This window comes from Macaca thibetana, chromosome 5 (assembly GCF_024542745.1).
Source record: "Macaca thibetana thibetana isolate TM-01 chromosome 5, ASM2454274v1, whole genome shotgun sequence".
NCBI lineage: Eukaryota > Metazoa > Chordata > Mammalia > Primates > Cercopithecidae > Macaca > Macaca thibetana.
Window position 1 is genome coordinate 75,798,159 of NC_065582.1, and position 14,456 is coordinate 75,812,614.

A 14,456-nucleotide genomic window follows, 5' to 3' on the forward strand; every position below is an offset into this window, starting at 1 on the left:
TCATATTAAAAACATAACTAAAATTGAAAATGAGCATACCACCAGCAAAGGGCATCTTGATGGTCACAATGTATAAAGGTCTAAACTTCTATGTAAGAAAGACTACATTAACATTGCAGGGATCCTTCTTAATATAGAGACTTCTGGGGCTGTTGTGACAAGACTTTGAGGCACAGCTCAAAATGCTTTCTGAATCAGTGTGTACATGGACGGTCATGGAAGGCATCGCCACCATGTCTATTTGGTATAGTTTCATCAGGTGCTCTCACATTCCTTTCAGAGAAGTGAGAAAAATGTCTTTACAGATCTCCTAATCTATCACCTTGACTGTTACATAATTATAACGTATAGAAAATCTTTACCTTCCCTGCAGAATCTGCGGCAGCACGGCGTTGCAAGAGAAGTTTTGCCACGTCCAGGCTTCCATATTTGGCGGCTACATGCAAGGGAGTAAAACCCTTCTGAAAATGTGAGAAAAAGTAAAATCGTATTTATTATTGTAACGCCTCACAAAATATTTTTATCTGTTAACATATTAAGCAAACTATACTGATTCTTCATTTGGAAAAAATACTGGTAGCATTATATCTGTTAGCCATGAACAAGGACAAAGAAAAAGAATAAAATTTAACATACAAAAGTTTGGCTTGATAGACTGAACAAAAGAAATTTTATTTTAAGGGCTTGGAGACCGAAATCTGACTTTATAGGTTTGGGATTTTTAAAAGCCACTAGTGTCAGTAAACTGGCTCCAATTTGTGAATGGGGGAAAAAAATCTTTTTCCTGCCTCTAAAATTAATAGACTTGAAACAACAGCTGCCTTCTCTCCAACCCTCCTTCTCTTTCTTGCAATCCTTTTTGTAACACCTGAATTCCAAATTCATTTAAATTTTAGGATATTTTGGCAGCCATAGTAAAAACAAGTATTTGTGAATTAATTGACATATTTTCTGCAGAAATGGCAAGATAAATGGTCTATAGAACAAAAAACATGCACTATTATAAAGCAACTCCCATCCTGACTTGTCCCCTTTCCCAGAAGACTCACACTGCCTAGAAGACCAATTGCTTTTGTAAAACACATTCTACTTCTGGCATGATGTTGGGCTGATTAACACCAGAGTTTAAACACACCAAAGCTTTAAAGCTTTTTTTCAGAGGGCTGCTCTCCTACACATGTTGATATGTGTACATTCAGTGTCTTCTGTGCCTAACCAATGGCCTTACTCTGTAATTAGCAGTGTCTTATAAATACAGATAAGTCTCTGGACTAAGATCTCGAGGATGGCACAGTTCCTACACCATGATGTCAAATCCATCCTCTTGGCCAGACAGTTTAACCACATGCTCTTCTGGCACTACAGTGGGAGTAGGGGAATTCTAACACCGACCAGGGCCTGTAAAACACATAGCAAATATGGCTGGATTAGGTGCTGTAAGCTATGGCTTATCCTGGGACCATTTAAGCCCCCATCATAAATACAGAATATCCCCCAAGAAGCAATATTGCCCTTTCGGTGTCTCCAGACAAATTATTTTTAAATGAGATGACTTTTTTCTTTTTGCTTCTTTTTTGAACATTTGGTATTAATAAATTCTTGGAAGAGAGTGAATCTTCTGGTTTTTTCCAAGTGTGGGACAAAGGTAGGAAGTATTTCTTCTTTCTTGAATTGTCCATATAAACCAGCACTTGTGGTTAGAGCTCTCCTCCCCCCACTCAAGGCACACAATGATTAGGGTGATACTCAGGATGAAACAGAGTTCTTTGAGACTAACTACGTGATGAGGAAGAAAAAGTAAATTCCTTATCTTTAAAGTCTTGCTAGAATAGTGATCCAACTCTTATAAGTTTGGAAATGACTATTAGACAAAACTACATAAAATCTACTGTAGAATAACAAAACCAAAGTCAGAAGGCATCTCTTGAGTCATACATCTACCTTCTTCTTTTATGTTAATCTCACCAAGATTTCATTTACCCTTTGATATTTAGAAACACTTAAATGGCTTTAATAATGATGAATCAACCACTGTTCAGCCCTAGTCAGCTGAACTCTTAAAATGATGTTTGGCCAGGTGCAGTGGCTCACTCCTGTAATCCCAGCACTTTAGGAGGCCGAGGTGGGTGGGTCATGAGGTCAGGAGATCGAGACCATCCTGGCTAACACAGTGAAACCCCGTCTCTACTAAAAATACAAAAAAATTAGCCAGGCGTGGTGGAAGGCACCTGTAGTCCCAGCTACTCAGGAGGCTGAGGCAGAAGAATCACTTGAACCCGGGAGGCAGAGGTTGTATTGAGCCAAGATCATGCCATTGCCCTCCAGCCTGGGCGACAGAGCGAGACTCTGACTCAAAAAAAAAAAAAATGCTGTTTAACATTTTATTCTATTTTATTGCCCTAATTTACCATGGATATAGTTATATTTTTTAAATCCTAAATATCTTTGAAAGATAAGACACTACGTTTTATTTTCTATTTCTGTATTTTATGTATCTTAATTTTGATGATTTACACCCTCCTCTGGTAAGACAATTACCAAATCTCTCGAGTTATTACTACATTTGTTGCTTAGTTTCTTTTTTTTTAAAAGAACTTTTAAAATCCTTTCAACTTTTCAGAGTTCAGAACTTCAATAATTGTCAATTTCTTATATCAAAGTACTTTTCACAGCCATAGGCAACCAGATAAGTCATAACAGGCAACCAGATAAGCCATAAGAGCTAGAGGGCTGCTCCTACTTATAAGAGGACAGATGCCACATCACTAGCTCAGTTTATATTTGCAACTTTCCCTCTCCCTGGATGCAGTGCTTATGCCTACTGATTATGAGAGAATTGAAATTGTCCTTTTGTTAATCTGAATCGCTGTTATATTTGTGGGAATTATTTTGCTCCATGACAAATTCACGTGTGCTGGCTCAGTTTTGCTCTCATTAGCTGAGTATATTCATGTTTTATTCTAAGTCATCTCCACATTGTGAATGTCAAATAGCATGTATAAAGCATACGAAAAATTACTCTGCCCTGTCATGAAACTTGGAACATAAGTCAAATTCTTTGTTCGATGTCAATAACAACTAAGGAAGTGTGATTTTCCAGCTCAGCTCTGTTTAAACACTGTAAATACCCAGGCAAGAGTGTAGCTGGTAACGTTGGAAACTAATATGGGAATGAGAATGTCAAATAAGTGGTGGCTAATAGTAGGGTTGCAAAAATGCATAAGTAAAGTGAGCTTCGATCTGGTACTACAACTCACAACAAATATAGTACTGCCAATCTAATGCAGTACCCTCTTCCTCATTAGTATTACCAGTTCAATGTATATAGGAATTTCATTTATCTTTTTCTTAAGAATATATTATAGATTTTATAATAAAAAGAGAAGAAAAAGTAGTCCTTGCTTTATGAAAATCGTCTTAGAGTACTAGATACCTGTCCTAGAAACATTGGCATTAATTAGAATGAAATTTAGCACTCTTTATTGAAGACATATGGAATCTCACAATTCCCTTAAATCGTTTAGATAATGAATCTTAAATATGTAGAGAAAGAAGTAAGTCAAGGCCTAAGGAGATCTACGTTCTTGATTCTGTATGTGGTAGAGTAGAAAGACCATGACTTAGGAATCCTCTTGGTCCATGTTGTCATCATGTCATTCTCCTTACCTTGGTAGCTAAGGAGTGGGCTGCTCCTGCTTCCAATAGGACTGACGCCACATCCACCTGGCCCTCCCGGGCAGAGATGTGCAGTGGTGTGTACCCATTTGTAGTGGCCGCATCTGGATGAGCCATATGTTGTAGAAGCAGCTGGACAATTTCTGTTTTACCCAGGCGGGAGGCAATATGTAAAGGTGTCTGTTCCTCCTACAACTCAAGTCAAGTAAAAAGTTAGTGCCAGGCAGACAGAACTTCACTGGTGATATGTTTCACTCACATATATCATGATATCTTCTTGGAATCTCTAGGAATCCCACCCAAAAGAAATCATCACTGCTTTGACCATGGCATATTTTATATTTTGCTACAGCAGTGACCTGGTTGGTCACAAAGTACTCCCTTCAATTTTTAAAAAGTATATACTTCCATGAACTTCATCATTGCTTTCTGGGCATCCCAAAATATTTCTCAACTCATTAAGTCTTCAGGCCTCACTTATGTTTAAATATAAACTAACTGATGGTTTGGAATAAGAAGAAAATCTAGTCCAAAACTCCTAAAAACCCTTATTCTCATCCAAGAGTTTTCACTTAGAAGCAGGATTTATTCTGGGAACTCTATCAAGAGTAGAAGAACCAGGGATGCTGGAAAATCTTTGATTTTACTCCATTCAGCAAGCCAAGGATAGAAATGCTGGTCATTTTCTTCAAGGAGAAACGGTGCACAAAGGAGATATTGTAATCTGGTTTTAAAAGATGTTTCAGAAAATGCTGCAGATAGTTCTGGAACTTGCATCCAGAACTTAAAAAATGAAGTGGGACTCTGGCAAAAAGCAAATAGGGTTAACTATTTGCCAAGTGCTTTCCATTTAAAAACAGAGGATGTAGCTGGGTCTAAGGGACAGGAAGGACATGTTCCAGAAGGCTCAAGAAAATCACCTGACTCTGATGTGTAGTTGGAAATAATGTTTTCAGTGTTTAGAGAACCAGGCCAAACCACTCTCTTGTAAAAAGAAACTTAAGTGTAACTTTAGCGATAAAAAGAGGTTTATCTTTACTATCTGCCAAAGGGTATGTCATAATAAAAGTGAGGAAGGGAAACCTTGGCTGACTTCCAGGGCTAACAATGAATGAAGAAAAGTATATAGAGGAAGGAAGATCTATCCAAAAACAGTCAGGATCTTAAAGTTATAAGAAAAAAGAGAGGGAGCTATAGTAAGAAATAAAATAGTACTGCATGAATTCCAAGGTAGTAAGAAGTAAATAAATAACAGTAATATGATTATTTTAAACTAGAATTGAACTTTTGTGAACATTTGCAATTGAAAAGCTATCTTCATGTATGATGCGTATGTGACCCGTCCCCCTAATAGAGTTAAAAGGAAAGCATGAAATGTATTATTAGATCATTTCCTAGATCAAGATTAAGAAAAAACAAACGAGTTCTCAAAGATTATCCAAGGTTACTCAACTATTAAAACAGAACTTGAATTCAGGGCATTGGATTCTAAAGACGTTTCTCTGCCTATACATTCTTTGGAAATAGATACTACAATAAGATGGCCACTAAGAGACCTGTCAGAACAAAGTGACTCTCAGTAAGAAAGCAGACTGATATCCCATTAGAAGATAAAATTTCTCTGCAATACAGAGGAAAAAAAAATAGAGGAATGGGGAGAATAAACATTTTTTGTTTATAGATAAAATGAACATATTTTCATTTATAAAAATAAATGGTTAGCAAAACAAACAACAACCTAAAAACCAAGGAACTTGAGAATAGCTATGATGAACATTTGTTGTTTCCGGGGTTCCCTTCTCAGATCTCTGTCCTGCAAAATTTGATAGAGGTGGGTGAGTATTGCAAGCGACACACTCTAAGAGTAAGAGGGATAGTTGGAGCGATGATGACTCTTTAATCCATAGCTGAGAAGTGGCAATCATTGGCTAGAGGTAGCTACATAATTGGTTCATTATTAACCATTGATCCTTGGTTCTTAGGCTATATAGCAATTAAGTTCTTCCTTTAAAAAAAAAGTTAAAAAATAGGATGTCTTGCCTACTTTTTTCCATTTTTGGTAAAGTTCTCCCTGAAAGTGTAAAAGGAAAGAACATACAAATTTTGCAAATAAAATCTTTCAACCTGTAACCAGGGATATAAGACTTTTTGAGGTTTGGCCAATTATTTCCCTGCTGAATTGCAAAACTTGAATTTACTGCCTCAGGGTAATGTTAATTCAAACCAGGGAAAAGAATTGGGAAAGTGCAGAAGAAAAGATTCATGGGGAAAGCCTGATCACACAGACCTCTTCCAAAAATGAGAGGCAACAATTCCCTCATCATAAAGTATCACTGGCTGATGCAGCCTCGACTGGAAGTAGATGAGCTCTGCTTTGCCACTGCAATCTACCATTTTACTTTGTAGACTTGCTGAGTTCCAGCTCCCTTTACAAAGAGAAAACTAACACTGGCTGAGATAAAGTTCAAAAATTTGATTAAATTTCTGGGAACTAACAGGGTTCCCAGGAGCCACATCTCCTAGTATCTAACTAAAGTTCTAAATGAGCTAAGTTTCAAGGGAGTTTAAGTCTAGGACCCCTGGGATTGCTCGATCCCTAAAGCAAATGCCAAGCCCTGTAATTCTGCCAATTGAACTAGCTCCCAGATGGTCAGGCTCTGGTGGCCCTCTCAGTAATGTCCATTGAGGACACTGGACAAGGAAGAACCTTCCTGAGAGCATAACCTGGGGTCAAACAAATTGGCTGACACAGGAACTGAGGCCACTGTGGCCCCTGCTCTCCAGTCTGTCCAGCAAAATGTGTCTTATGCTCTGAACTGGTGAATAGAGTGTGCTGCGTGCACTTTAAAAATCACAGATGTTATTATGAGTATATGGTTTTTCTTTTGTTAAATATTGTGAATAGGCAAAACATATGACTTAGCCCCATGATTATATATCCATGAAATATTATTTCTAAACTTGATTGAGAATATTGTGAACTATCTAGCGATCTTGACCTTGTAGCTCGATACAGTGGCTGGGCACAAATTTTTTTACTATCTCTTCTCTGGGAGAGGGTGAATTTTCGAGCAATGTTATTAGGTTTAGAGAGGAAGTTTTCAAAAGTGCGTGTGTGTGCGTGTGCACGCGTGTATGCACTGGGAAATCAAGAGGTAAAATAGCAGATACGTGTTCATTTTTCTGCCCAATAACCCCTGCACCCTTCTTCTGGGACAGCCCTCCCTCATTTGGGGAAAATGGACATTCCATAATCCATGTGGTTCTAGAAGGGCTGCTGGTCTTCTTAACCCACCTCATAAATGGGCCGCTTGAATGGGCATGAGCCCAAGCTTGATCTGATCTCCTGATCATAGTCATAAGCTCAGGGAGAGAATGTGACTAGTTAGAAACCAGTGGTTTGTTCAGGATGGGAGAGAAAAGGGCTCTCTTTACATTTGAAGTGGGAGGTAATGATGTTAGCAGAAAGAGTTTGGAGAAAGATGCAGAATCAGAGGAGAAATCTTTTCTTGTCTTAACTCTGTCACCACAGGTTTATCAGCACAATCTTGAATTTCAGGACCCTAAGCCACCCTACAACACAGGATTGCTCTGGGTATCAAATGAGATACTGTGTGTTTAAATGCTTGGGGAATTCTAAAGCACTGTTCAAATGTTAACTAAATCAAAGAGTCCCAGGAACACATTAAAAGGATTAAGCGACAATAAAAAAAACTCACGGTGAAAGTACGCCTTAAAATAGGACTTATGAACAGGAAAACCCTAACTCCTTCCTGCTTGAAACATAATCCCAAAATCGGGAGCCCTGACATTCCATAAGAGTTTGTTAAAGATGCAGAACTGAGTTACAATATGCATTCTAGCAGGGTCCCCAGGTAATTTGTATGCATATTGACCTTTAGGGAGCACTGCTTCACAAGGCTAAGATATTTTGTTTTGTTCACGATAGAAAATGCTATAGGGAAGGGATTTCGGTTGTAGCTTAGAATGGGAGGTAGAGCTGAAAAGAAAAAAAAATAACATCTGAAATTTGATATTTAAATTAGAAGGAATAAGGAATTAAGAGATATTTTTATATGTATACGATGATACTAAATGTAGTTGCAAAAGAGAAGTAAAAAAGTAGAATTGATGAAATCCGTGTGTAAAATTAACGAATTAATATTTCAAAGGAGAGTCTATTGCCAGTGGTGCTTTTAAGGAAGAGGCTTCAGAGGGTATCCAAAAAAGATAAAAGTCTGTAATAATGGGTTATATCAATAGAGAAAAGTTTGGCAGAGATACACAAAAATGAATAAATTTCCATTAAAAGTAGAAGTTTTAATTTTAATAATAGATAAACATTAACGGGTTTTACTTTAAGAGAGAGAAATGGGAGACCCTTTCATTATTAAATATGAATTACAAGAAAATTTACAGGAACATCAACACAATTTCCAGTAAAGTACACAATACTCAGAGTGTACTGGTTGATCATAGAAATATTTTTTAAATAGCTGAATACAAGGTAACCTTAAAAGGAAACCAGAAAAATGTTATGGCAGGGGAAGCTCATGGTTGAATAAAGCTTTAAATAGATAAGAATATAACAGATCAATGATGATTACCAAAGAATATAAATTTCACTATGTGGACAATGGATAGAAAGGCAGATGAAAACCAAGACAAGAGTAATGTTAAGGCTGCCCGTGTATCACTGGATTCTGCATGAAGATCTGTGGAACCCGTTACAAGAAAATGTCTATTAAATTCATTGAATCAAAGAATGTTAAGAAAGTCTGGAAAGGAGTTTAGAGTTTCTGAGTCCAACCCTCATATTTTACTGATAAAGACTTAGAAGTGGCCGGAGGCTGGAAAGACAGCTGAATAGGAACAGCTCCGGTCTGCAGATCCCAGCGAGATCAGTGCAGAAGGTGGATGATTTCTGCATTTCCAACTGAGGTACCCGCTCATCTCATTGGAACTGGTTAGACAGTGGATGCAGCCCATGGAGGACGAGCCAAAGCAGGGTGGGGTGTCGCCTCACCCAGGAAGCACAAGGGGTCAGAGAACTCCCTCCACTAGCCAAGGGAAGCCATGAGGGACTGTGCCTTGAGAAATGGTACACTCTGGCCCAGACACTATGTTTTTCCCATGGTCTTCACAACCTGCAGACCAGGAGATTCCCTTGGGTGCCTACATCACCAAGGCCCTGGGTTTCAAGCACAAAACAGGGAGGCCATTTGGGCAGACACCAAGCTAGCTGCAAGAGTTTTCTTTCATACCCCAGTGGTGCCTGGAATGCCAGTGAGACACAACCGTTCACTCCCCTGGAAAGAGAGCTGAAGCCAGGGAGCCAAGTGGTCTAGCTCAGCGGATCCCACCCCAAGAGAGCCCAGCAAGCTAAGATCCAGTGGCTTGAGATTCTCATTGCCAGCGTAGAAGTCTGAAGTCAACCTGGGACGCTCCAGCTTGGTAGTGGGAAGGGCATTCGCCATTACAGAGGCTTGAGTAGGTGGATTTCCCCTCACAGTGTAAACAAAGCCACCGGAAGTTCAAAATGGGCAGTGCCCACCACTACTCTACAAAGCTGCTGTAGCCAGAATGCCTCTCTAGATTCCTCCTCTCTGCGCAGGGCATCTCTGAAAGAAAGGTAGCAGCTCCAGTTAGGGGCTTATCGATAAAACTCCCATCTCCCTGGGACAGAGCACCTGGGGGAAGGAGCAGCTATGGGCACAGCTTCAGCAGACTCAAATGTTCCTGCCTGCCGGCTCTGAAGAGAGCAGAGGATCTCCCAGCACAGCACTCAAGCTCAGTTAAGAGACAGACTGCCTCCTCAAGTGGGTTCCTGACCCCTGTACCCCCTGACTGGGAGAGACCTCCCAGCAGAGGTCAACAGACACCTCATACAGGAGAGCTGCGGCTGGCATCTGGCAGGTGCCCCTCTGGGACAAAGCTTCCAGAGGAAGGAACAGGCATCTATCTTTGCTGTTCTTCAGCCTCTGCTGGTGATACTCGGGCAAACAGGGTCTGGAGTGGACATCCAGCAAACTCCAGCAGACCTGCAGCAGAGGGACCTGACTGTTAGAATGAAAACCAACAAACAGAAAGGAATCGCATCAACATCAACAAAAAGGACGTCCACACAAGAACCCCATCCAAAGGTCACCAACATCAAAGACCAAAGGTAGATGAATCCATGAAGATGAGGAAAAACGAGTGCAAAAGGGCTGAAAATTCCAAAAACCAGAATGCCTCCTGCAAAGGATCACGCCCCTCACCAGTAAGGGAACAAAACTGGAGAATGAATTTGACGAATTGACAGAAGTAGGCTTCAGAAGATGGGTAATAACAAACTCCTCTGAGCTAAAGGAGCATGTTCTAACCCAATGCAAAGAAGCTAAGAACCTTGAAAAAAGCTTAGATGAATTGCTAACTAGAATAACCATTTTAGAGAAGAACATAAATGACCTGATGGAGCTGAAAAAGCAGAAGAACTTCATGAAGCATACACAAGTATCAACAGCTGAACCGATCAAGAGGAAGAAAGGATATCAGAGATCAAAGATCAACTTAATGAAATAAAGCATGAAGACAAGATTAGAGAAAAAAGAATGAAAAGGAACAAATAAAGCCTCCAAGAAATATGGGACTATGTGAAAAGACCAAACCTACATTTGATTGGTGTACCTGAAAGTGATGGGGAGAACGGAACCAAGTTAGAAAACACTCTTCAGGATATTATCCAGAACTTCTCCAACCTAGCAAGACAGGGCAACATTCAAATTCAGGACATACAGAGAACACCACAAAGATACTCCTCGAGAAGAGCAACCCCAAGACACATAATTCTCAGATTTACCAAGGTTGAAATGAAGGAAAAAATGTTAAGGGCAGCCGGAGAGAAAGGTCGGGTTACCCACAAAGGGAAGCCCATCAGACTAATAGCAGATCTCTCTGCAGAAACCCTACCAGCCAGAGGAGAGTGGGAACCAATATTCAAAATCCTTAAAGAAAAGAATTTTCAACCCAGAATTTCATATCCAGCCAAACTGAGCTTCGTAAACAAAGGAGAAATAAAATCCTTTACAGACAAGCAAAGGCTGAGAGATTTTGTCACCACCAAGGCTGCCTTACAAGAGCTCCTGAAGGAAGCACTAAACATGGAAAGGAAAAACTGGTACCAGACACTGCAAAAACATACCAAACTGTAAAGACCATCAACACTATGAAGAAACTGCATCAACTAACAGGCAAAATAACCAACTGGCATCATAATGACAGGATCAAATTCACACATAACAATATTAACTTTAAATGTAAATGGGCTAAATGCCCCAATTAAAAGACACAGACTGGCAAATTTGATAGTCAAGACCCCTCACTGTGCTGTATTCAGGAGACCCATCTCATGTGCGAAGACACACATAGGCTCAAAATAAAGGGATGGAGGAAGATTTACAAGCCAATGGAAAGAAAAAAAAAGCAGGAGTTGCAATCCTAGTCTCTGAAAAAACACACTTTAAACCAACAAATATCAAAAAAGACAAAGAAGGGCATTATGTAATGGTAAATGGATCAATGCAACAAGAAGAGCTAACTATCCTAAATATATATGCACCCAATACAGGAGCACCCAGATTCATAAAGCAAGTTCTTAGAGACCTACAAAGAGACTTAGACGTCCACACAATACTAGTGGGAGATTTTAACGCTCCGCTGTCAATATTAGACAAATCAATGGGACAGAAAATTAACAAGGATATTCAGGACTTGAACTCAGCTCTGGATCAAACCAACCTAACTCTCCATTCTACATCAACAGAACTCTCCATCCCACATCAACAGAATATACATGCTTCTCAGTACTATACCGCACTTATTCTAAAATTGACCACATAAATGGAAGTACAGCACTCCTCAGCAAATGCAAAAGAACAGAAATCATAACAAACAGTCTCCCTGACCACAGTACAATCAAATTAGAACTCAGGTGTAAGAAACTCACTCAAAACCACACAACTACATGGAAACTGAACAACCTGCTCCTGAATGACTATTGAGTAAATAACGAAATGAAGGCGGAAATAAATAAGTTCTTTGAAACCAGTGAGAACAAAGACACAATGTACCAGAATCTCTGGGACACAGCCAAAGCAGTGTTTAGAGAAAAATCTATAGCACTAAATGCCCACAGGAGAAAGCGGGAAAGATCTAAAATTGACAACCTAACATCACAATTAAAAGAATTAGAGAAGCAAGAGCAAACAAATTCAAAAGCTAGCAGAAGACAAGAAATAAGACAAGACAAGAATAAGATCAGAACATAACTGAAGGAGATAGAGACAGGAAAAACCCTTCAAAAAAATCAATGAATCCAGGAGCTGGTTTTTCTGAAAAGATTAACAAAATAGATAGACCACTAGCCAGACCAATAAGGAAAAAAAGAAAGAAGAAAATAGACACAATCAAATATGATAGAAGGGATATCACCACTGATTCCACAGAAATACAAACTACCATCAGAGAATACTATAAACACCTCTACACAAATAGAAGCAATGGATAAATTTCTGGACACATACACCCTCCCAAGACTAAACCAGGAGAAAGTCGAGTCCCTGAATAGACCAATAACAAGTTCTGAAATTGAGACAGTAATTAACAGCCTACCAACCAAAAAAAGCCCAGGACCAGATGGATTCACAGCTGAATTCTACCAGAGGTACAAAGAGGAGCTGGTACCATTCCTTCTGAAACTATTCCAATCAATAGAAAAAGAGGGAATCCTCCCTAACTCATTTTATGAGGCCAACATCATCCTGATGCCAAAACCTGGCAGAGACACAACAAAAAAAGAAAATTTCAGGCCAATATCCCTGATGAACATCAATGCGAAAATCCTCAATAAAAGACTGACAAACCAAATCCAGCAGCACATCAAAAAGTTTATCCACAATGATCAAGTCAGCTTCATCCCTGGGATGCAAGGCTGGTTCAATGTACACAAATCAATAAACGTAAGCCATCACATAAACAGAATCAATGACAAAAATGACATGATAATCTCAATAGACGCAGAAAAAGGCTATGATGAAATTCAACACCCCTTTATGCTAAAAACTCTCGATAAACTAGGTATTGATGGAACATATCTCAAAATAATAGGAGCCATTTATGACAAACCCACAGCCAATATCATACTGAATGGGCAAAAGCTGGAAGCACTCCCTTTGAAAAGCAGCACAAGACAAGAATGCCTTCTCTCACCACTCCTATTCAACATAGTATTGGAAGTTCTGGCCACGGCAATCAGGCAAGAGAAAGAAATAAAGGGTATTCAAATAAGAAGAGAGGAGGTCAAATTGTCTCTGCTTGCAGATGACATGATTATATATTTAGAAAACCCCATCATCTCAGCCCAAAGTCTCCTTAAGCTGATAAGCAACTTCAGCAAAGTCTCAGGATACAAAATGAATATGCAAAAATCACAAGCATTCCTGTACACCAATAATAGACAAACAGAGAGCCAAATCATGAGTGAACTCTCATTCACAATTGCTACAAAGAGAATAAAATACCTAGGAATACAACTTACAAAGGATGTGAAGGACCTCTTCAAGGAGAACTACAAACCACTGCTCAACGAAATAAGAGAACACACAAACCAATAGAAAAACATTCCATGCTCATGGATAAGAAGAACTAATACCATGAAAATGGCCATACTGCCCAAAGAAATTTATAGATTTAATGCTATCCCCATCAAGCTACCATTGACTTTCTTCACAGAATTAGAAAAAAACTACTTTAAACTTCACATGGAACCAAAAAGAGCCCAAATGGCCAAGGCAATCCTAAGCAAAAAGAACAAAGCTGGAGGCATCACGCTACCTGACTTCAAATTCTACTACAAGGCTACAGTAACCAAAACAGCATGGTACTGGTACCAAAACAGATAAATAGACCAATGGAACAGAACAGAGGCCTCAAAATAATACCACACATCTACAACCATCTGATCTTTGACAAACCTCGCAAAAACAAGCAATGGGGAAAGGATTCCCTATTTAATAAATGGTGTTGGAAAAACTGGCTAGCCATATGCAGAAAACTAAAAGTGGACCCCTCTCTTACACCTTACACAAAAATTAACTCAAGATGGATTAAAGACTTAAATGTAAGACCTAAAACCATAAAAACCCTAGAAGCAAACCTAAGCAATTACCATTCAGGACATAGGCATGGGCAAAGACTTCATGACTAAAACACCAAAAGCCAGGGCAACAAAAACCAAAATTGACAAATGGGATCTAATTAAACTAAAGAGCTTCTGTACAGCAAAATAAACTATCATCAGAGTGAACAGGCAACCTACAGAAAGGGAGAAAATTTTTGCAATCACTCCATCTGACAAAGGGCTAATATCCAGAATCTACAAGGAACTTAAACAAATTTACAAGAAAAAACAAACAATCCCATTGAAAAGTGGGCAAAGGATATGAACAGACACTTCTCAAAAGAAGACATTTATGTGGCCAACAAACATGAAAAAAAGCTCATCATCACTGGCCACTAGAGAAATGCAAATAAAACTACAATGAAATACCATCTCACACCAGTTAGAATGGTGATCATTTAAAACATGAAACAACAGATGCTGGAGAGGACGTGGAGAAATAGGAATGCTTTTTTTTTCTTTCTTTTTTTTTCTTTTTTGAGATGGAGCTTCACTCTTGTTGCCCAGGCTGGAGTTCAATGGCACGATCTTAGCTCACTGCAACCTCCACCTCCTGGGTTTA

General features: G+C 39.2%; 1 protein-coding gene across 38 annotated transcripts in view; it reads right to left on the reverse strand.

The window, feature by feature from the left end:
* ANK2 (ankyrin 2) overlaps positions 1-14,456 on the reverse strand; it is a 695,484-nt gene that overhangs the window by 105,470 nt on the left and 575,558 nt on the right. For all 38 annotated transcript variants that reach the window (XM_050792405.1, XM_050792409.1, XM_050792407.1 and 35 more), the window contains 2 exons: positions 3,667-3,864; positions 363-461 (listed from right to left, as the gene is read on the reverse strand). In XM_050792405.1, the coding sequence (XP_050648362.1) occupies positions 363-461; positions 3,667-3,864 (297 nt within the window). The remainder of the gene's footprint in view (positions 1-362; positions 462-3,666; positions 3,865-14,456) is intronic.